Source organism: Patiria miniata, unplaced genomic scaffold, assembly GCF_015706575.1.
Source record: "Patiria miniata isolate m_02_andy unplaced genomic scaffold, ASM1570657v1 HiC_scaffold_29, whole genome shotgun sequence".
Classification (NCBI taxonomy): domain Eukaryota; kingdom Metazoa; phylum Echinodermata; class Asteroidea; order Valvatida; family Asterinidae; genus Patiria; species Patiria miniata.
The window spans coordinates 1,545,991-1,568,794 of NW_024037068.1; the positions used below are offsets into that span (position 1 = coordinate 1,545,991).

Below are 22,804 nucleotides of genomic sequence, written 5' to 3' on the forward strand. Positions count from 1 at the left end.
TAGTCGGTCGTTCTGCCTCGCTTGTCTTCTGCCAACTCTAACCTCGTTCCCACACAATCCTCTCAACCCCTGGCTGTATGTGACGAACGAAGCGAACGCAGATTGGTTGAATGAGTCCTCACAGGTTTTTATCAAGTACAAACATATTTCATCACCAGCTTCACTCATCCCTATAGGCCTATAGCATTTGGAACAAATACCAAATAAGATTAACATGGCTTGATAGGAAGAGAACACAAGGTCGGGGCTTTGAGATTAAGACATGAAGGAAATGAATGATAAAAACTTTCACCAGGGGAGCGAGATTTGGACCCTGCCCGACAGACAGTAGCCATTTTGAACAAGGACTACGGTTAAACGTATAGTTCGACGAATTTCACTCGAACGCAGCATGGTAAGACTACTCTATTCGACTATTTGGAACCTGTCCTGGAACACAGCTGCATCGCTGGTTACCAGTAGCAGTGCACATGCACATAGCAAGCAAGTGACCAGAACCGAGAAGTTTGTGCACGTTTCGACCAGCGTTTGAATAGAGACAATCGCACGTCGCCATTAGTGCGCATGCGTACATTACGTTACAAATCAACCACTATTCGACGAGTGTTCCTCGCTCGAACTTGCTCCAGGGTACTGTAGCCCATTTCAGAGGTTACACAAAAAGGAGAAGCATTCTGCGTCACAGAACAGAAAAGTGAAAATCTCTGAGCGGACATGGAGCGCATTTGGGCCGCTCTACTAGCGGGGCTGTTGGTCCTCGGGCCCGGCACCGCAATCTCGCCGCTTCAGGAGGACACAAAGGGAATCGATCCATCGAAGAATGAGGGCAAGCTTTCCTGGGGCTGGCTGCCGTCTCCGGCCGGTAGGGGTGGTGGTGGTGGTCGGCAGGCACGGGCGTCCAATGGACAGACGGACTTCAACGCGGCCGAGGTCAAGAAGATACTGGCCAAGCACAATGAGCTACGATCATCCGTGTCACCCGCTGCATCCAATATGAATTACATGGTAAGTCAGGAGTCCACCTACAGAGGACTTTTGGGAAAAAAAATGGGTAGACATTTTTTTTGCCTTATTTTCATCAACAATGCATGGGGGAAAAAAACCCTTAAGTAGAGCACACCATAACCGATGTTTGTGAAACGTTCCAAGCGGATTGGACAAGCGGGACAAGTTAAAAGTTGGAATAATATTGGACAACAAATAGAAGAATATTGAAAACGAAAAAAACACACCACTTCTCACGCTCATGTTATAAAGCGATACTGTTGAGAAAAAAGGTTCATGTTTTCTGGTACGACAGATTTTTTATCTATCCCTTTCTTTATATCTCTACCCCACTTTCATGTTATTGTTTTATCCCGCATTTTTCTGGAACCCCGGTGGAAATACTCAACGTAGGCCTATAGCAGTTTCACGAGACCTGTATCTTTCGTGAGAAATTCATTTTTGTCAACTTTTTTTTTTAAAGAAAGAATCTAACCAATCTTTGGACTACTGAAAATAAACATTTGCTGTCAGTTTAGCGTGGCTTGAGGGGCAGAGAGTTTATAAGAAAAAAATCGTACGAAAAAGTGGAATTTGAGTGTGGTAGGATTGGGAGCATGGGGTAGCCTATGGGTTGGTTGGATGAGGGCTAAGGGTGATTCCCTGGTAGGGTGTACAAGCATTACATTCACTGTGTGGACTTCCGAACAAAAGAGGTCCACATAAACCAGGTACCAGCGATGTTGTGTGGACTTGCCCATGTCCACACAATGTTTCCCCCTCTCTGCAAAACAGGTTTAGAGGCATTTTTATCCGTGGCAAAAGGAAGAGAAACACTAAAGGGAACCACAGAATTTTGGGGGTCGAAAGAGTTTTCTCAGTGTGAGTAAAATGATTTTTTTTTACCAGGTTTTTCTTAACTACACGAAAACAAAAGAATGTCCACACTACGTATGTAACGTAAACATGTCTGTGTGGGTGTGTGTGGAGGGGGGGGGGGGGGAGGAGAACCCCCTCGTCTACAGGACCAGCAATGAAATCGGATGTTTCACTGCGTCATCAGTTCGAGAAATGGAGTCTTGATAGCCTTATGACAGAACTTATAGTATTTAATATTCAGTAACATTAACTGTTGTTCACAGATTCAAATAGCGAATCCATCGCCAATTAAGTGAAACATGATAATTTTATGTCAACTAGTTTTTCTTACAAATTTTCCCTGAGTTGATGAGATTTAAGCTTATTTTATTTGAAGACCAAAGATGTTTGAAAGACTGTCTCGTTTTCTCAGATTTTTTCCCCCTGCCTTTTAATGTGCTTTCATCAAGCTTGGCCGACATCGTGGCGACCCCGATAAAACAAATAATCGCTCTACCAGTATCGATATACGTGACAGGCTAAAAGTCCACCGCTCATCTGTCGACAAGCCAGCAACAAGGCATAATGTCTTCGACATGAAAGATGTAACCCATGTCCCTTGTCCAAATCTAATTTGCAAGTAGCTGTATGTACTTTACCCAAAATAATGAAAGTTTAACGATCTTAATCGTTTTAAGCTCACTTCATTGTCTCTGCAGGGGTGTTATCTTAAGTCGAAACGTTTGCCGAAATATACAGATTTGTTGACAGATTTTTTTCGGTAAAAATATTTTGTATTGTTACTGAAATTATATTTATATTGTGAACTCATTGTATGAACATACCGTGTTCAGTAACATTTTTGAAATAGTGCACTGCGTATTTTGTTATGCACGAAGTTGTGTGGCATTGTGCATTCAAAATAACTATCGACTGACTCTTACAAAGGGGCGTGATCATAACTTTAAAGCAATACTCAAACTTTATACATGTATTCAGTCAACAATAATACTAGCCTTTAGTCAAGGCGCGCGTGGCTACCTGGCTGGACGCGTGATGCGCCCCGGATTCTGGCACAAAACAAAGACCAATGTGAGTGGCGAAGCGCGTGTGACGTCACATCGTCTAAACAGCTGCTAGTAATTCTACAGTTTCATTGGTCAATATTTACAACGTGTAATGCAGTATGCATGAAAATTTCTCCACCAAATCAAGAGATAAATGTAAAGAAAAACATAAGCGTTCTCCACAAGATGGTAAAGGCGCTCGCGGCTTCGCCACTCTTACTGGTCTTTTTCGTGCGAGCAACGCGCGCCTTGACTAGAGGCTACAATAATGACTGCTGAATTGAACCAACCAAACGGATCAGAGACAAATGAACCATCCCAAGCAAACCGACTGACCGACCGATCGACGGCCGGCTGATCGACTGACCAACCACACAAACACACTAGTACTTATAACCGACCAACCCAATGAATCAACCTACAAACACACACATACAGTTTTAGTTGCAGATTAAATAATAAACAATGTTATTGATGAGCTTAACTGGTAATTATTCCGAAAAATAATTGCTTGCAACATCACCAGATTCTTGTTAACTCCAAGTACTCAACCAGAATTTTGGTGAAGGCAAAAAGGAGCTTTATTATTGTTAAAACTCGGCCACTCCCTCCACTTGAAAGCCCCCCCCCCAAGTGTTCATACCTGCAGTAAACTTGAGCCTCATTTAAGTCACTGTGCTTAACCTCTGTGAATTAGGTATTGAGATCACGTAAATGAATTTGTATCATTTTTGTAGCATATCGTGTTATAGTATAACTTCACTATGTATGTCTCCTTTCTCCGATATTAGACCTGGGACGCCAACCTGGCCACCATGGCCCAGCGATGGGCCGACCGCTGCCGATTCGAGCACGGCCAGACCAGCAACCTGTCCCCCTTCGATCCCGTGGGCCAGAACATCTTCGTCCGGGGCGGTAACCGCAACAAGGCCCCTCCTGCCTCGGACTTTGTGCAGTACTGGTACTCGGAGGTGTCAAACTATCGCTACAACAGCAATAGCTGTACTGGTAGAGAGTGCGGACACTACACACAGGTAGGTGGATACGCAAAAAAAAAAGCCGTAAAGATGAAATTAATTCACTTGAATCGTTGTAAAAGCGCAAACAATATAACAGTAAGTTATATTATTCTATGGTATTCTCTCCGTAGCGTGTCCTGGTTCAGGCAGGGATGTAGTGTTGTAGTCAAGTCAATCACAATTCCAGTCACAATTCCCGGTTCACAAGTCCAGTCACACGTCCAGTCACACGTCCAGCCGCAAGTCCAGCCACAAGTCCAGTCACAAGTCCTTTCACAAGTCCAGTCGAAAGGCCAGTCGCGAGTCCAGTCACGTGTCCAGTCACGAGTCCAGTCACGAGTCCAGTCACGAGTCCAGTCACGAGTCCAGTCACGAGTCCAGTCACAAGTCCAGTATCAAGTTAGTTCAGTCACAAGTCTAGTCACAAGTCCAGTCACAAGTAAATCATGCCCAAGTCCATTCCCAAACCCAGTCACAAGTAACAGTGGTCATGAACAACAACAAAGGAATGTCTCTGGCAAAGTTCATCATGATTAGCTTGTGAGTTGAATTGGGACTTGAGAAACTGTGACGGACTTGCAGGGACTTCCAGGGGACTTTATCATGGACTCGACTATGCATCCCTGGTTTGGTGCCCGGGAGGAACGGGCAATTCTTTTGAAAACAAAATGACCCGTTAACTTATGTTCAAAACAAGGGGAGGGGAGGGGGTAAGAACACATTCTCTGTATCTCTCAAGGCGGATGACCTGTCACGTGGGTCAATTTAATTTGCATATGCACACGCGCACGAGAGTTGAGGGATATGTGCAGGAGTCCATAAGATTTGGTATGTACCGCGATTTCTCTTCGTAGCATTCTTTAAAGGGAAAATACAACATTTGCAAACATCAAAAAATAGAACTACCAAATCATTTTGAAATACCTTGCTGGACTGTTAGTGAATGACAGTGTAAAGCATCCTGTAAAATCATGGCACCTGGTATACTGTCATTTTCAAGAAAAGTGGTATTTTTGTATCAATTTCCAACGCTGATCGGCCGATCAGCATTGGAAAAAACTGGCTTTTTTTTTCAAATACTGGCCCCAATTGACCATCGCACTTGTTTGCAATCGATTATAAACCTATGAACGGGTACGAGCCAGCTAGACTGGTTCCCTGACCTTACAATTCCCCAATGTATGTAAACTGCTCTGTTTCTTCTTATATGGAGTCAGGGAACCAGACTACAGGAAAATGATTGTTTTTCTTGGTTTTTATAGCATTTTCGAACCCAAAACCTCAAAAAGTCAGTGTAACTATATTTGCTATATATTTCCAACCCCCCAATTCCATCCATTTCTGAAAATTACAGCAAAAGCAAATGATTTATATTCCCTTTAACTTCTTCATGATGTACCTAGCTAGGGAGGCGAGGGGGCTGCACTATGTGTAAGCTCTTTCCTCCTTCGTTAACTAGACTTGCTCCTTCGCAAACTCCCCTTGGGATTCATCAGTGTTTGAGACAGTGCCCCCATATACCCCATCCCCCCCCCCGGATTTACGCCCCTGGTTGAGAGCAACACATTTTGAACTCATGAGAGTAGCTGATAAACAACACTCCCTTTATGAGGTCAACAAGGTACCAACAAAGCCGTACTTTACTGCGAAGTATATCATCAATGTCCTTGACGATTTTGAAAGTAAATAATCTTGGCACGATCGTTTGGATCATGTCACTTTTCTTTATTACGGTACTGCGTGCGTGTCACGTAATGACGGCATGGGGGCAGAGATCATGTGAAAATGTTCACCCTTCAAAGTGTCGTCTTAGTAGCGTTCTTTCGTTTTGGACAGTTAAATTAGTCATGACGGTTCATCATGACAGCTCGTCATAACGGTCGTCCTGTCCAATCACATTACTCACTGAAACGAAGGGGGCGTGATCACTGGAACTTGGCCAATCAACTGGCTCCTCTGTACGGTAACCTTTGTCATTCGTAACAAAGACTTAATGGCCCTGTCACACTTCTGCGTATCCTAATTCCTTATGAGTTGCGCATTGACATTTTTTTCATACGCAGTCGTACGCACAATACGCACCTCATAGCATCTCTATCGTTTGGTGTAGGTTTTATGTACGCAGATGTACGCATGGTACGGCCCAATACGCAGGATAGTTTTGGGCATGCACAAAACTACGCTGCGTACGCTGTTACGAAGGTCATAAGTTATAAATACGCAGCGCATCGGTCCCGCATCGGTCGAATGCGTTACGAGTACGCTATGTGTTCGTGACGCACCCCGTCAGCATGTGAGCCGCCTGTATTGGACGTATACATAGCGTACTTGCAGCGCAGATGCAACGCACGCTGAACGGCGAGCAGCGGAAATGCGGCGGGAATACGCTCAGAAGTGCGTCAAGCATGCGGTCGGCATAAGTCGGGTGCGTCCGGAATACGCTCGGCATGCGCACTGCATACTGACCTATTTGCAGCCCGAAATATAATGTTGTGCACTGCATACGCAACTCATACGCATCTCATACGCAATGGATGCGCTGAATTCGTTACTTGTACGCTAGATGTGCGTCGCACATAAATCAAAGTGATCAAAACATTTCGACGTTAATTGAGCGTACGACTGCGTATTGAAAATTTTTGATAAGGAACTCATAAGGAATTGGGATACACAAAGGTGCGACAGGGGCTTAAGATTACTATACACACAAACACACACAGCCATGGACTGCCACGTCGAACGCAACAACAACGGAAACTAAAAGCCCAGTTGCCCATGATAATCACTTATTTGAATGAGATTAGTGCGGGAGTTTCAAAAGACGTACGAGGCCATAGGCCCTACACTTATTTGCCACGCAATGTTTAAAATTCTCAAAGAAATGGTGCAGGAAGAACCCTCTATCATGCAGTGATGTCTAAGGGCACCGATGAACTCGTACAGAAATATGAGGGATTACAGGGTTTATTGCGAGAATAAATTGGCAAAGTGTCATCACTACATGTAGTTTTGAACCACTATGTACATAAACTAAGTGTTTTCAATTTACAGGCAACGACAGCTACAAAGATAAACAAAAAGAATTAAAACGAAGTAACCCATGACATTCTTTTCGGAAAAGCAAAAAAAAAAAAAAACCAAAAAAAAAAAAAGTGTCAAGTCATATTTACTATAGGTTTTCCCGGACAATTTCGGAAAATGTGTACACGAATTTGTAAAAGAAGCATTCGTTTTCGTGCGAAATAGAATGAACCTTCCAAATCTCTGTTTCTATTTAACAAATGATAATTCTTTTTCCGTGAAGGTGCATTCAGTCGTAAAAATCAGCGTACGATTTCCCGAATGTGCACTGCATTTAGTGTATTGACATTTCATTTTAGCGCGAAATCGAAGGCACATCCGCAATCCTATTTTCCTTTTAATTTGTCATCAATCTTTTTCGCTAAATGTGCAGCCGATTTCCCTCGCAGTGTTATTTAACGTATGCCTGGTCAAGCATTGGAATTCATTTATGTGTTAAAGTAACATTTGAGGAAAGCTTGATTGAATGATTGAATTTTTGAATATTCATGATGATTGAGCTAAAACCAAGAGGTGTAGTCTTTTGAAACATACCAACTATTGTAATAAATCCTATATAAAAACCTAACCTTAAGAAAATCTTTTTCTGCTCAGCATTTGCCACAATCGCATCATATAGCCAAGAGTCTCAGTTCACATAGTCCTTAAATATCCAATAATGGCTGCAAGAGGGAGATACCGACGAATCTCGGACGTTGACCGAAATCGCCTCATCGATGCCTTTGAGGCTGACGATGCTGACTATCTGCAGGTAGCAGATACGCTGGGCATCAAGCACTCAACGGCCAGATCAATCGTTGGCGTATATCTTCGGGATGGTCGTCGTAACAAGCTGCCGAAAGGAGGACCCATAAACCAGAAGGTTGACGACGACATGAGAGATGCCCTTCAAGGATATCTAGATGACAACCCCCTTCTAACTTTGCGTCAACTCAATACTCAACTGAGAGCTGATCTTCCCGATAAGCCCTTCGTTACCACTAGTACCATCGCTAGAACTCTAGATGGTATGCTTATAACTCTTAAACTAGCGGAAGATGTTCCAGAACAGAGGAATGAGCCACGCATATTAGATGCACGAGTCATATTTGGAAATTGGTTTCTTCAGGTTGGTGTCCTTGGCCACACTGTGTACATTGACGAGACTGGGTATAACATATGGACCCGTCGCTCTTATGGTCGCGCTCCTCGTGGGGAGCCAGCAAGGCGTGTCGTCCATGGCCAGAGAGGCAAGCATGTCAACATCACGTTTGCCATTTCTGGTGAGGTTGGACAGAATATCATCAGAGACTGTGACGAGAGCGACTTTTGAGGATTTCTTAGCGACGACTGTACAAGAATGCGGTATGTTATTCCCGGCAGGCGAACGCATATATCTGATATATGACAACGCTCGTCCTCATATCCGAGCCCAACTACCCCCTGATGCCGGCAATTTCACCATCAAGTTGCTGCCCCCATACTCGCCATTCTTAAATCCTACGGAAATGGCGCACTCAGCTTTCAAGGCGGGAGTGAAGCGCACGCTGGGGCTTCCTGAATGGCAGGACAGATTTGGAGACCAAGACGCAAGAGTCCAAGTTGGTGTGAACCTGCAAGTCTGGAGATCCCTCCGTCTCCAGGAGGTGGCTACACTCAACATTGGAGAGGTGACACCTGCGAAATGCACCGCCTGGTACAACCATTCTCAGACATATCTCCCTCGATGTCTTGGTGGACAGGTCATTGAAGGATAGACAATCGAACTGATAAGACGAGAGAGAACCTTAAGAAATACATAAAGAAATTAAAATACAACTAAGACAATGAACCAACAAAAAGTCCGCATGCAGATCCTATGTAACATGACACGTGATGTGTCCCTTTACCGTTTCAATAATATGGCTACATGATTATTTTTATTGATTTCATATTGGTCATATTTATATCATTTTCACATTTCATTTGCCTACATTTCACATAGGCCTTTGTGTATATAAGAACAAACACATTAATGATCAATAGGGCATACATTGATTAATTAATTAATCAAAGTTGTATCATGATTTGTATAGGCCTGTAAAATGTATTTAAATTGAATGCAGAAAATGCGAATTTAAATTGTAACAAATGAAAAAGAATGTTCAATTCAGCCCATGTCACAATAGACAATCGATTTTCTGCGAATTGGATTGCACATTCGTAATAATCGGCAACTCATACGTCAAACCGAAAACCTAATCACGTATTTGTAATCCCTTAAATGAAACGCTATGCACATTCATTCATTTGATTGATGCAAAATGAAATTGAATGCTAGTTATTGCGAAAATGAAACCAGGATGTACGTCGTTCTCAAACTCGGCGCCAAATTGAATTTATGTTTTACAAATTCAAACGCACATATTCCGAAATTGTCCGGGAAAACCTATATTAATTTAATACACATTTAACAAAATGTGTGTCTGCAGGGGTGTCAATGGGGGTGGTGGGCAAATGTCCCCCGCCCACCCTAAAAAAAAATAAAAGTTGAGAATATGCTAGAGAAAGTAAAAGGATTTTGGGGGAACAATTTGCTTTGCCCCCCGCTACAAGAAAATCCTGGCGACGCCCATGCATGGCCAGGGAGGGGGGGGGGGGGAGGGCGAAATAACAATACTTATTTTAGTCCACACACTTCTCTCTTTTTTTCGCCATAACTGATTGCAATAGTACCTCACCAGTTTTTATACCTAAATGTAGAAGTTTCAACAGTTCGTACAATGTGGCCTCGAACCATTCCCTCGTTAGCTCAGAACGACATTTTATTATGCCCTGCAAAAACAAGAAAGCCATAATAAAAACATGTATTTTTAGATAATAAGCATATGTTACATGAACATAAACTTCAAGGACTGAGGCGTGCTCTACTTTTTTGGGGGTTCACATATTGACTACTCAAAAACAGAAATAGTGTCGTTAGACTTCAGTTTGGAGTTTGACGGAGCCGCAGTTATGGCGACAAAAAGAGAAGTGTATTGACTGGAATAAGTCTTGTTATTTCGCCCTCCCCCCTCCCTGGCCATGCATGGGCGTCGCCAGGATTTTTTTCTAGCGGGGGGCAAAGCAAATTGTTCCCCAAAATCCTTGTACTTTCACTTGCATATTCACAAATGATGATTTTTTTAGGGTAGGCGGGGGACATTTGCCCACCCCACCCATATTGACACCCCTGCAGACGCCCACTTTGTTAAATGTGTATTAAATTAATAGCAAATATGACTTCACACCTCTTTTACCTTTTTTTCTTTCAAAAGTGGCACGAGGCGCATACCACGCGGTGTGAGATTAGTGCACAAATTTTAAGCGAGGCAGGAGGCACATGCCGTGCAATGTTTAGAATTCTGAAAGAAAAGAATTTGGAAGAAACCTCTTTCATGCAAGACGTTTTGCAGAAACACAGTTTCCTCAGATTTACTTTAACTGGTAAAAACAATTATCAAGAATGTTATGGGTCATTTCGATTTAATTGTTTTTGTTTATTTCTTTGTAGCTGTCGTTGCCTGTAAATTGAAACACTTAGTTTATGTACATATTATATAAACCTATGCACTGGGTTCAAAACTACATGTAGTGGCGACAGTATTATGTGCAAGCTATTTCCTCCTTCGTTAACCTACTTGCTCCCTCTCGCAAACTCCCCTTGGGATACATCTGTTTTTGAGAGCAAAACATTTAGAACTCATGAGGGTAACTGATAAACAACACTCTCTTTATGAAGTCAACGAGGTACCCATAAAGCGGTACTTTACTGCGATGTAGCATCAATGTCCCTGACGATTTTTGAAAGTAAACAATCTTGGCATGACCGTTTGGATCATGTCACTGTATTTTATGCATATGTCATTGTAATGAGGGCACATGGGGGCAGGGATCATGTGAAAATGTTCACCCTTCAAAGTTTCGTCTTATTGACATGATTGTCTAGAAATTGAGGTTCTTGTACAATGAAACGATCTTTACTATGGCCATGGAGGAATAATGGCTCACTCCCCCCCCCCCCCATTCAGTGTTCAGTAAATTTATCAGTGCATAGCACGCCTGTGCAACTGCAACTGTACACAAGGGCGGATCCAGAACACAATTTTTTTTTGGGGGGGGGCCAAAAAATGTTTTGGTCCCCAAAGAGTGGGTCAAAAAAATTACGGCGTGGGGTAAAGGAAACCGAATTTTTTTGGGATTATAGATGCTCCTGTGGTGCGATCTGGGCAATTTGTGACCACTTTAACCAATGTTATTCGAGGAAAAGATGGTGGTGTTAATTGCCTGCCTTTATTGCGACGTCACTTAAACAATCATAAACCCTTGACTGTACAGTGTATGTCCCAAAACAGTGTACGTCTGACTATTTTTGTAATAACTACAAAACCATGAGGTCAATTTTGGAAATTTCTGATTGTGCAGCTACTCCTTATCCTTGACCTAAATCCCTATGAGTTTCATTTAATTTCAGTCCCGCATCACTGCACAATTGTCAATTGATCATAACAACATTTTTTGTCACCAAGTTCCTTGCCTTAATACATTGCAGTGCTGTGTTTTGTAAGCTGTGTTATGAAGCCCGGGAAGGGACAGGGTGGATTTTTTTTTTGAATTTTCTAATTCGTTCGCACGAACTGCTAATTCGTTCGCACGAATTGCTTTTTCGTTCCCACGAATTTCTAATTCGTTCCACGAATTGCTAATTCGTTCGCACGAATTTCTAATTCGTTCCACGAATTGCTAATTCGTTCCCACGAAGTGCTAATTTGATCCCATGAATTGCTAATTTTTTTCCCACGAATTGCTATTTCGTTCGCACGAATTGCTAATTCGTTCCGACGAATTGCTAATTCGTCGCACGAATTGCTAATTCGTCGCACGAATTGCTAATTCGTTCGCACGAATTGCTATTTCGTTCCCACGAATTGCTAATTCGTTCAAACGAATTGCTAATTCGTTCCCACGAATTGCTAATTCGTTCCCACGAATTGCTAATTCGTTCCCACGAATTGCTAATTCGTTCCCACGAATTGCTAATTCGTTCCCACGAATTACTAATATTGGTTCCCACGAATTACCAACTCGTTCCCACGAATTACTAACGCGTTCCCGGATCCACGAGTTCGATGTATGGGGGACCTCCGGCCCCGTGCACCCCCCAGAACTAACTTTCACCAATGTTTTGGGGTGCCTTTTTAGGGTCTTAATTTGTTGGGGTGCCTTTTAGGTCATATTTGCGGCCGCCATCTTGAATTTGAAGCATGATAGTAAAAAAATGGGATACCAGAAATGAATTTGTGAGGGTCAAAAACATGATTAATTTACAATCGTATTGATGCTTTTATCACACTATTTGGCTAATATAGGTTTTCCCGGCCAACTTCACCAATTGTTCATTCAATTTAACGCCTGGCTCATTCAATTTAGATTGAAATTGAAAAATCACGCAGATCGTCATTCGACAATCAAAAAGAATCATTCAATTTCACTATCCGAGCAATATATCGCATTTTAGCTTCACTCGTCCCTGTAAAAGGTGCATTCAGATTAAAAGTATCGCGTTGTTCAATCAATTTCGTCTGAACCAGTATGGGGTTGGTCGGGCATTCCTTTTCGTCGATCGTACCACGATCTGACCTATCTCAGTTTTTGCCATTTCGAGAAAAACGCGTTTGAAGTTGGGCCTATTTTGCATCCACTCTTTCACCCAGAACACTAATTTTTATTGACTCAGTTTTTATATATAATAAAGTTGGATAGTTGAATTATGATTTTTAATTGTTTTCTTAGGCAAAAACTCATCATTACCATGTGAAAAATAGGCGTCAAATCCATAAGTCACTTCGTGAAAATTTCATTTTCATATTTCATGCTCGCGAACGGCGACCTATCTAGATAGGTCACTTCGTGAAAATTTAATTTTCATTTTTCATGCGCGCGAACGGCGACCTATCCAGATAGGTCACTTCGTGAAACGAACAATTTCGATTTCTCTGTGGCTGATAGTGACTTATGTCATATGCGCATGCGCGCATGCGGACCTCTTCACGTTAAGTCATTTGGAGGTTCGCTGCAATCTGTTGTTTTTTATATTAATATTATTGTTATTAGAGATTAATAAGCTCTTACAAATTAAAACGCTATAGTGAAGGAAATTAGAAAATGAATTCCAATATATTCGGGGTGCATAGAAACTTGTTGAATACATTGTGTATACCTCTCAGTAATAATTCTTGAACGAATTCATTGTAAAGGTGTACTTATATTCCATTTTTTTCTTTCTATTCTTATCTGTAAAACAATCGAGAAATAAAAGTTCAAGTTACACTGAAACAGAACGATAAGCGTACATGTACACTCTCATAATCTTCAAATCTTTGTTTTCTATTTGTTATTTTTCAAAGTGTACTTTCTCATTATTTAAACCTATTATTCCCTAAAAACAGCAATTTTCTGCAGATACTTTGTAAGCCTCCCCCTTAAAAAAAAAATCGGCTGCATTTTAATTAACAATGCTCAAAACGTCAAAACTTAATATAAATAGGATGTTTAGTCGCGTTAATACAGTAAAGATTTTGTTTTTTGAGAGTCGACTATCATAACAGGCCATATTTAAGGGCCACTCAAGGGATAGAAAAGTAAATCTAAGAAACAAATTAATTATGTAGAAAGACAAGTACTGCCTTGATGTTTGAACTGGGACTGACCATAATCAAAAGGAAAACATGATGCAGGTCTGATGTAAAGAGTTCAACAGAGAGGCAGTGCAAAGAGTTGTTTTCAGCAATCTTTCAAATTTAAAAATAAGGGCTTTACTTGAAACGTTCTTAGCAATGAATTTCCTTTATTTGTTCTTAATTATTATTTTAGTTTTTAGTTTTACTTCAAACTATAGGTGCATAAATGAAACAGTGCGAGAACTGACAATAAAAGAGGTATCTCTTAATATTTCAAGATAAGTCTGGCACTAGTGAAGGATGTAGATCAAAGGTAGATCAAACAGTGACGGCTAAGGAACAGCTCCTGGTTCAAAGATTGTGGAGTTACAAGCACAACACATCGAAAATCTTGAGAAATGCACACAAAAAAGAATAGAAATACATTCACTCAACATTTTATCGGCAATCAGTAGTCGCCATTTGTTTTAAGGCTGAGCATTTCCCCGTTACATTCCGAGGCATACTGTGGCAGGTGGTTCATACATTCAGTAATCAATACTTTTTAATTAAATTTAAATTTGGAATCTACATGAACATTTATTTGGATTTTTTTCTTTTAATATAGTCGACATGGAAAATCAATATAAAACATTTACAGTTTATTATTAACAAGGAAATCATTGATAAATCATTGAGAAAGTGTTTCATGTCTGGTGTCACTATCCTTGCAGTCTGTGTCTTTTTTGGATTTTCACATGTTTTGCAATATTAACTAAAACAAATCATAGCGACTGAATTTAACTTTTTTTGCAGTTCACCCCATTTATATTCTTTTTGTTATCTGCACTGACTTTAGAATTGTAGCAAGACTGGAGTACTAAATCAACATTTAAAAAGAGAGAAACGAAGCACAAAACGTAAAAACGAGGAACAGACGCAATGCTCTTTTTGATCTGAGCCGGGCAGTATAAAACCAAAATATTAAGCAGCAAAAGTATGAAAGGTTAAATAATAACCTTTATGTTCAAAAAATTGCTTACATTCATGCTCCAGGAATCGATCACTTTCCTTTTAACGAAGCGTTTTCAAAACTTCATGCAATTATATAGACGAATGGTGCTCTGTATAAACTTTTGGCTGCAATTAACCACTGAGACATCCACATTCTGTAACACAAACAAACCAAACCAATCACGAATCATAATATTAAAAAAGCAACCTTAGTTTGGCCCTTTTATTTCATAAATATGTTCCCGAAAGGACAGTCAGTGAATCAGCGTAAATATCAACCGAGATGTCATTAAAAAGCATTAGTTCGGAATCGAACCCCACTCAAGTGTTATTTTGACTGATTATGACTACCCACTAACATCTACACTATACAGTACGCCAATATTATAGGCTAATTAGCGCTGTGCTATCATACAAACGAGTCTCTGCAAAACATGTATTCAGACAAAACCCAACACGAACATATTGCAAAACCCGGAACTTTCGGTTGAAACTTGCTAGTTTCGTTCAGCCATCAAACGACATGTGTACGCCGCTATTGTTTCTGATAACGCTGAAGACTGGCCCCTATATAGTAACTCATTTTCATAAGAACGTGATAGGGACCACATTAAGTCCAGGTATCAGACTCTATAAGTCACTTCGTGGAAAACTGACAGCGTTGTTTACGCGTTTCACGAAGTGACCTATCTCTATGCGTCAGTTTGTGAAATGATAATTTTGCATTTTGTAGCGATAGGTCAACATTTTTAATTAGCTCAATCAGCTTAATTAGCTAATTAGGCCACATATGAATTTGACATTTTCAGAAAATAAAGATTTCATTATGCATAACCAGAATATGCTAAAACCCAAAATTCGTCAACAATTCAGATAGGTCAGATCGTGGTACGATCGACGTTTTCATTAATGGGCAAACATATTTCACATTTTGTCAAGCATGTTTTAAAACTTCCTGCATGTAAAATTCTGAATTATCTCGGCGTAAATCATATCTGATGTCTTCAATCCGTAAATGGACGCCTCTCTTTCTTAATTAAAGGGTCAGTGCAATGATTTTTTTTCTCATGAATACATACTTTCTACTACTCTAAAACGTATGAAAGATATTTTGACATCCTTTTTTCTTTTGGTTAGTCTTATTGTAACGTGCACGTCACATTTAAAAGTTCCATGCTTTTCCGGACTAATGAGCGCGCTGCTGCTGTGATGTGATTTCAGGAAGACACTGTTCAGTTTAGGGGGTTTCTTTCAAATTATTCACCCAAAATTTGCTAAGAAAACACTTTTGAAAAAGGATTGCTCATTGGCTTACTGCCAAGTACTGACACAACAAAGAATCACCAAAGAAAAGAAATGTATGACAGCAAAATATCCAAAATTCTAGCAACTTTTTGTGCTGAAATAGCCCAGTAACAATTTAATCTGCACGGAATGACATCAAAATCTTGTTCATGCGTGAATACGGAACCAAAAACACCCTTCAAAATGGAAAACAAACCTTGAAAATAAGGTTAAAATGTGACACAAAGATGTGTTTTCCAGGTTTGCATTGAACAATTACTTTGCATGGGCCCTTTAAATAAGTGTTCGGTCAGACATTCGCAAGAAAACATTGAAGAAAATTACCCAAGAGAAGGGTTCCCCATGGTACAACCATTGCCAAACATACACGACCCGATGTCTTGCACGTCAAGAAATCGTCAACGTAAAGAAGCCCCTTGCTCAAACGTTTAAACAAGTACAAAAGATCAACAGTGAAAAATAAATTATCTTAGCCCTTTAGCATTTCAGTACATCTTGTATCCCTCTTATCAGTTAATTTGTTACAAAATTTTACAGTCACCAAGATGTTTTGGGGAAACTCAATCAACCTCGTTGGAAAATAGGAAAACATTTCACTTAAAAAATCTTATTAATTTGAATGACCACATAATGGAAGTGATTGCCCATAATTATACGAATAAGAAACGAAAAACATGGTAATACGTTATAAGCGCACCGCCGTTCGCTAATTTGAATGGGTCAACCGTCAAAAGGTTGACATTCAGTCTAAAATCTTGGCTGCCTAAAAATGAAATTGAATGCCCCCAAAATGAAAAAGAAACCCCAGTTTGATCACATGTGCAAAACTCATGCGAAATTGAATGGCTGATAATCAAACTGATTAGAAAAATTCGGAAATTGGCCGGGAAAACCTACTTTATATATAATTTTTTCAATTTTTTTTCCATTTTGGTGGCCATATTGGCCGCCATCCATCATGCATTTGAAGCATGAAAGCAAAAACACGATACCGGAAATGAATTCGGGAGGGTACAAAACATATATTTCACTTGTGATTTTATCATATTATTAGGCTGATATGTGACTTTTTTCATTTTTACGAATATGGCGGCCTTATTAGCTACCAAATTGGCCGCCATCTTTAATTTAAAGCATGATAGGAAAACAAGAAACCAGAAATGAGTTTTTGAGGGTCTAAAACATATAACTAACCATTTTTAAAATGCTTTTATCTCATTATTGGGCTGATATGTTTTTTTCCAGTTTTTACCAATTTTGGCGGCCATATTGGCCGCCATCTTGGATATCTCCTACGCACCGGATTTGTTTCACTGAGCGGTAAAGTTTTGGCGGCCATATCAGGCCGCCATCAAGCACTTGAAGCATGATATCAAAAACACGATACCAGAAATGAATTTGGGAGGGTACAAAACATAATGACTAACAATTTCACTTGTGATTTTATCATATTATTAGGCAGATATGTGACTTTTTTCCCCATTTTTACCAATATGGCGGCCTTATTAGCTACCAAATTGGCTGCCATCTTTAATTTGAAGCATGATAGGAAAAAATATACCAGAAATGAGTTTTTGAGGGTCTAAAACATATAACCTACCATTTTATTTATGCTTTTATCACATTATTTGGCTCATATATGTCTTTTTTTCCAGTTTTTACCAACTTTAGCGACCATATTGGCCGCCATCTTGAATATCTCCTTCGCACGAATTTGTTTTACTGTTAACATCCAATATGTGTTTTAGGACCCTAAAAGGCACCCAAAAACATTGGTGAAAGTTAGTTCTGGGGGGTGCACGGGGCCGGAGGTCCCCCATACATCGAACTCGTGGATCCGAGAACGCGTTAGTAATTCGTGGGAACGAGTTGGTAATTCGTGGGAACGAATTAGTAATTCGTGGGAACGAAATAGCAATTCGTGGGAACAAATTAGCAATTCGTGCTAACGAAATAGCAATTCGTGCGAACGAATTAGTAATTCGTGCGAATGAATTAGTAATTCGTGCGAACGAAATAGCAATTCGTGCGAATGAGTTAGCAATTCGTGGGAACGAATTAGCAATTCGTGCTAATGAAATAGCAATTCGTGCGAACGAATTAGTAATTCGTGCGAACGAAATAGCAATTCGTGCGAATGAGTTAGCAATTCGTGGGAACGAATTAGCAATTCGTGGGAACGAAATAGCAATTCGTGGTAACGAAATAGCAAGTCGTGGGAACGAAATAGCAATTCGTGGGAACGAATTAGAAAATTCCAAAACAAAATTCCACCATGTCCTTTCCCGGGCTTCATACTGTGTAAAATCCTGCATGTGGTGAAAAGGGCTGCGATTGAGATTGGAATCATTTGCCTGGCTATCGGCCATCATGGCAAGACTTCCGTTTAATGCTCAAGGGCAAATTAATGATTCCAATCCCAAACCACATCGGCCTTTTTTCACAACATGCAGAATTTTACACAGCTTACATAACACAGCACTGAAAATCATTAAGGCAAGGAATTTGGTCAAAGTGTCCAAAAATGTTGTTGTCATCAATTGACCATTGTGCATGTGCATAATTATGTGACTGAAATTAAATGAAACGCTTTAGGGGTTTAAGCCTTTTAACAACGGCTGATGCGGTCTTTTAACCAACAATTTAAATGTGCACGTGACTGGCCCTCACAAAAGGCATGACTAAATTGTCACGAATGACAGGTAAACGTCTGTACCTAAACACTCACCCGTGTTTTTCCAAAACGAACGGGACCAAAGTAACAAAAGACGAAGCCAAACAATCCCTAAAATACCGGAAACAAGCAAACAAAACGGTCTCCCTACAACTAAACAAACATAAACGGGATATGTTCATCGGTGTAGCAGTGTCGAAAGATCTCGACGAGTTAAAATCAAAACTAGACAATTCAAAGCCGGTTGGAGCAACTGGGCTGACGTTTGAGAACAGGATTTAAATTCATATCCTGCAACTGGTCAAACGATTTGAGAAAAGAGGTTTCGAATCCGTAATAAAAGCCAACCTACAATTAACAGGAGTATAATCTTTAAATACCACCGGTGATTTTTCAGATTCCCAGACCCGGTACCCAAACTCGAAACCTCGCGCGCCGGCCAAAAACCATTTTGCGCCAAAGCAAAAGCGGAATTCAACTTCTGCGCCAAAATTAATCCTTCACCTATCTTAAAGACCCTTGGTTCCTGTTTTGCCATACGGGTGATCTCATCCGTGTAGCCGGAGGTTTTAAATTCATGCCCCACCGGTAACATTCGGAATTCCCTCGTGACCGGCACATGACAGACCCCTCCGTGGGGGCTTGAACTGCGGATGCCCCGGTCGGTGGTGATGGATGCCTGGTGGATTGTACCTGCGCCCGGTGAAGCTCATATCATTCAAGTACAGAATAAGCCTTGTTCAAAATGGATTTGAAATTCAATATCTTTCGAGTATCAAGTTTTTGGTCTTTCAGACATGTAGCGGGATGCAGTGCAAGTGACCCAGATTTTACGGAATACTTCAGTCTCCGACAGAAAAGTTTTGCCTGTAAATTGAATGCCTTTTTTTCTCTCTCAAGATAATCAATAAAAGAGGGGAGTCCATTGCTGTTCTGGATAACTGTTTGGTAATACATGTGACGTATCTGGCGGGGGCCAGGGGGAGAGGCCATCTACAAGGCCATCTGCCAGCACCCCACCCCTTCCTACCCTTGCAGTTAAAATGTAAAACAAAAATGTGTTCCTGAAAAACAAGTTTCAGTTACAAGCAGCTGAAAAACATAAACCGCCTGGATGATGCTTTTCCTTTTTTAGCACATGGATATCTGAATCTGACTAAAATTCAACCGAGGCATGTTACTGTATAGTAACGGCGTCTCTCTCGTAATAAAATGTTTAGAAAATGTTGCAAAAAAACCGTTTATGTGTTCAAAAAGTTAAACAATATATTTTGAAGAACTGAGAGAAAATTGTTGGTGGGGCAAGCACATGTTCTCTCCGTAAAACCATCTGTTTATCCTCTGTTGGTTCTTTATGACAGGTTGTGTGGGCTGATTCCCGTCAGATCGGGTGTGGTGCTAAGTTCTGCTCCAGCATTGGTTCGGAGAGAAACGCCTGGTTCGTCGTCTGCAATTACGGACCGGCGTAAGTATAACTTATACGGTCGGTGTTAACTGGTCCGTTGAGTGGAGGTTCACACTGGCAACCAAGAGATATCGCTTCTGGTTCTGAGAACTCAAAGGTTCTGAACCATACTTCAGCGGCGTAGCCAGGGTTCTCATGATAGGGGGCGTGTGGGGGCGGGGGACTTGAGGTTGCATTGGAGGGGTTCCCCAAAAATTTCATCCGTGCTGAAAGGAAGACAGTTTTTTTTCACTGGACACCCGCCCTCCGTAAAATCAAATAGTTGGGGGGGGGGGGGGGGGGGGGGGGGGGGGGGGGGGGGGCTTGACACCATCTTCCAATGGGGCGCTGTTCAAAACGTACATCATGGCTACATTAGACAATAACTCTCGCTATTCGCTTTCCAATGGACGTTACTATAAACAGCCACTCGCGAAAGAAAAAGAGTTTTGGTACAAAATACGCACAAAAAAGGGACTTTTTGTTCTTTGAGCTAATCATGGTCAATCATATGGCTGTGTTTTTCTCCGGATGCCAGATTTTCAGTGGGGGGCGAACTTTTTATGGAGGGCGTGCGCCCCCCCCCCCCACGCACCCCTTCCGTATAGCTACGCCGCTGCCATACTTACATAAGTATGGTTTTATGGTTTTATGTTTTTTTAGTGCTGATTTTAACTTTCACAACTTTTTTTACCATCTTTTGGATCTTGTTGAGTAAGCGCAAATTTTGGATTCTAGGCATACACACAGTTCAAACTCGCTCTCTCTTATAGAAACACACCCATGCATGAACGTTTCGACAAGGCATGCCGAGTCATAATTTTATAAACAAACCTCGCGGAGAGTCTTACAACAACAATACCCTTTTTTGAAAGTCAGTTCGGCACGCAAAGGTTTGCTTCATCAACACCAAAGGTTTGTGGAGTCGGCCATGACTGAGAGCAAACCAGCAAGATGTCTTTCAGGTACACTATTGTTTTAAAGCTATATATTTGACAAGCTTTACACACAGACTGAGACAAGAAGATGTTATAAGTTGGCTGTGCTATTGCCAAGTGTGGCCTTTATTATTACATTCTAATTTATACACAAATGTTCGGTCACTTGAGGTTTTCCGTGCGGTCAAATTCAATTTGAGTACCGTTCTCCGTAGAAACTTCTTTTTTTTTTTTTTTTACTCTGTTTCGAGGGGTGATGTTGATGGAACATTCAAATATTTCGCAATGCGTTAAACCCCCCCCCCCTCAACCCCCCCCCCGATATTTATTGAGTGATTTGTCCGTTTGTCTTTCCCTCCAGCGGAAATTTCGAAGGACAGAAGCCGTACGAGACGGGCGCATCCTGCAGTCAGTGTGGGCAGGACGCGCCGTACTGCTTCCGTGGTTTGTGCCGTAAGTATCATTTTTATCGTGCAGAAAGAGAGTTATCCTTATCAGTGGCGTGACTGGGACCCAGTTTTCGGGAGGGGCACTTAGGCGGTTCACTTTTTGGAGAATTCAGGCGGTTCACTTTTGGAGAATTCTCTCACCCCAAATTGAGTTCGGAGGGACATGCATTGGCTTCGGGCAGGGGCCCTCCCTTCGCCCGCCCTTGAAATCTTTACTTCTCAGGGACATCACCTTCAAATCCAAACTGAACACTATAAGGCCAAATCCTAACTGGGCCTAAAGGTTTCTTATTCGCTTAAGCTTGAACAAGTGCAAGTGCACAATTAGCTCCTGGCCGTGTTGCAAGAAGTCTTGCATGAAATCGATCAATTGATTGATCCCTGCCAGAGCTGAAAAATGCGACAAAAAATGCGACGCCGATGGCACATATGGAACACCATACTTTTAGTCAATTTTCGGGGACAGGCAGCAAGACAGACCAATCGACCACCAAGTGACATGTAAAAGCTCCTGCCTGGGCTTAAAAAGTGGAGTAGGCAGGTAGGGGCGTCAATCGCTTCTCAAAAGTGGGGTGGGGGGGGGGGGGGGGGGGAGACATACCTCAATCAGAACTAATGCGAACGCGAAGTGCGAAGCCCTTACGGCGTGGGGAAGGGCCCCCAAAAATTCTTGCGATTTCTGACCACTTCAACCATATTATTTTAGCGAAAGATACATTGTAGTACAAAATAGGGCCCTGTCAATCATGAGACACACGAGTTCAACAATCGGGGGGGGGGGGGGGAGGGATTTGTTATTGTGTCCCACATCCTTCAAAAAGTGTCGGGGGGGGGGGGGGCATATCCCCCTGTCACTCCCCCCCCCCCAGAATTGACCCCCATGCAGACAGGGGATCAACTGCGCATGTTCTTAAAACAAAGGCACAAGTTCTTCCGTGCTCAAAGTACAAAAGCCGGTAAGAGCCCCATGAATCACAGCGGATATAATGTAGGACTTCTGCACTGAGCGATATGAAAAAAGACGCGAATTCCCGACGTACGGATAATTGAGAAGTGAGGAAATAATGTTTTAAATTGAATTTCAAGTCTGCCCTTGAAGTCGAAAATGTAGGGAAAAAATACGATACAGAAAGTAGCATCTTTGCTTTTTTTCCCCAGCATTTTCTCAGCATAAATTTCTTTGGTAAGATTACTTCACAAATAATAAATTGCCGTGCGTTTCGGAGTAACAACTGATGCTGAGGTGGTCAGAAGGTCATTTTCGGTTTATTGTATAGCCGGTAGAGAAACAAGCAGATACGGTCGACCTATTGGC

General features: G+C 41.4%; 1 protein-coding gene across 1 annotated transcript in view; it reads left to right on the plus strand.

The window, feature by feature from the left end:
- Window positions 1–646: 646 nt before the first annotated feature.
- The window catches only part of LOC119736279 (serotriflin-like), a 33,428-nt gene continuing 11,270 nt past the window's right edge, over window positions 647–22,804 (plus strand). Inside the window, exons 1-4 of the mRNA XM_038210325.1 lie at window positions 647–1,005; window positions 3,701–3,943; window positions 20,020–20,123; window positions 21,402–21,493. Of these exons, the coding sequence (XP_038066253.1) occupies window positions 715–1,005; window positions 3,701–3,943; window positions 20,020–20,123; window positions 21,402–21,493 (730 nt within the window). The 5' untranslated portion in view covers window positions 647–714. The remainder of the gene's footprint in view (window positions 1,006–3,700; window positions 3,944–20,019; window positions 20,124–21,401; window positions 21,494–22,804) is intronic.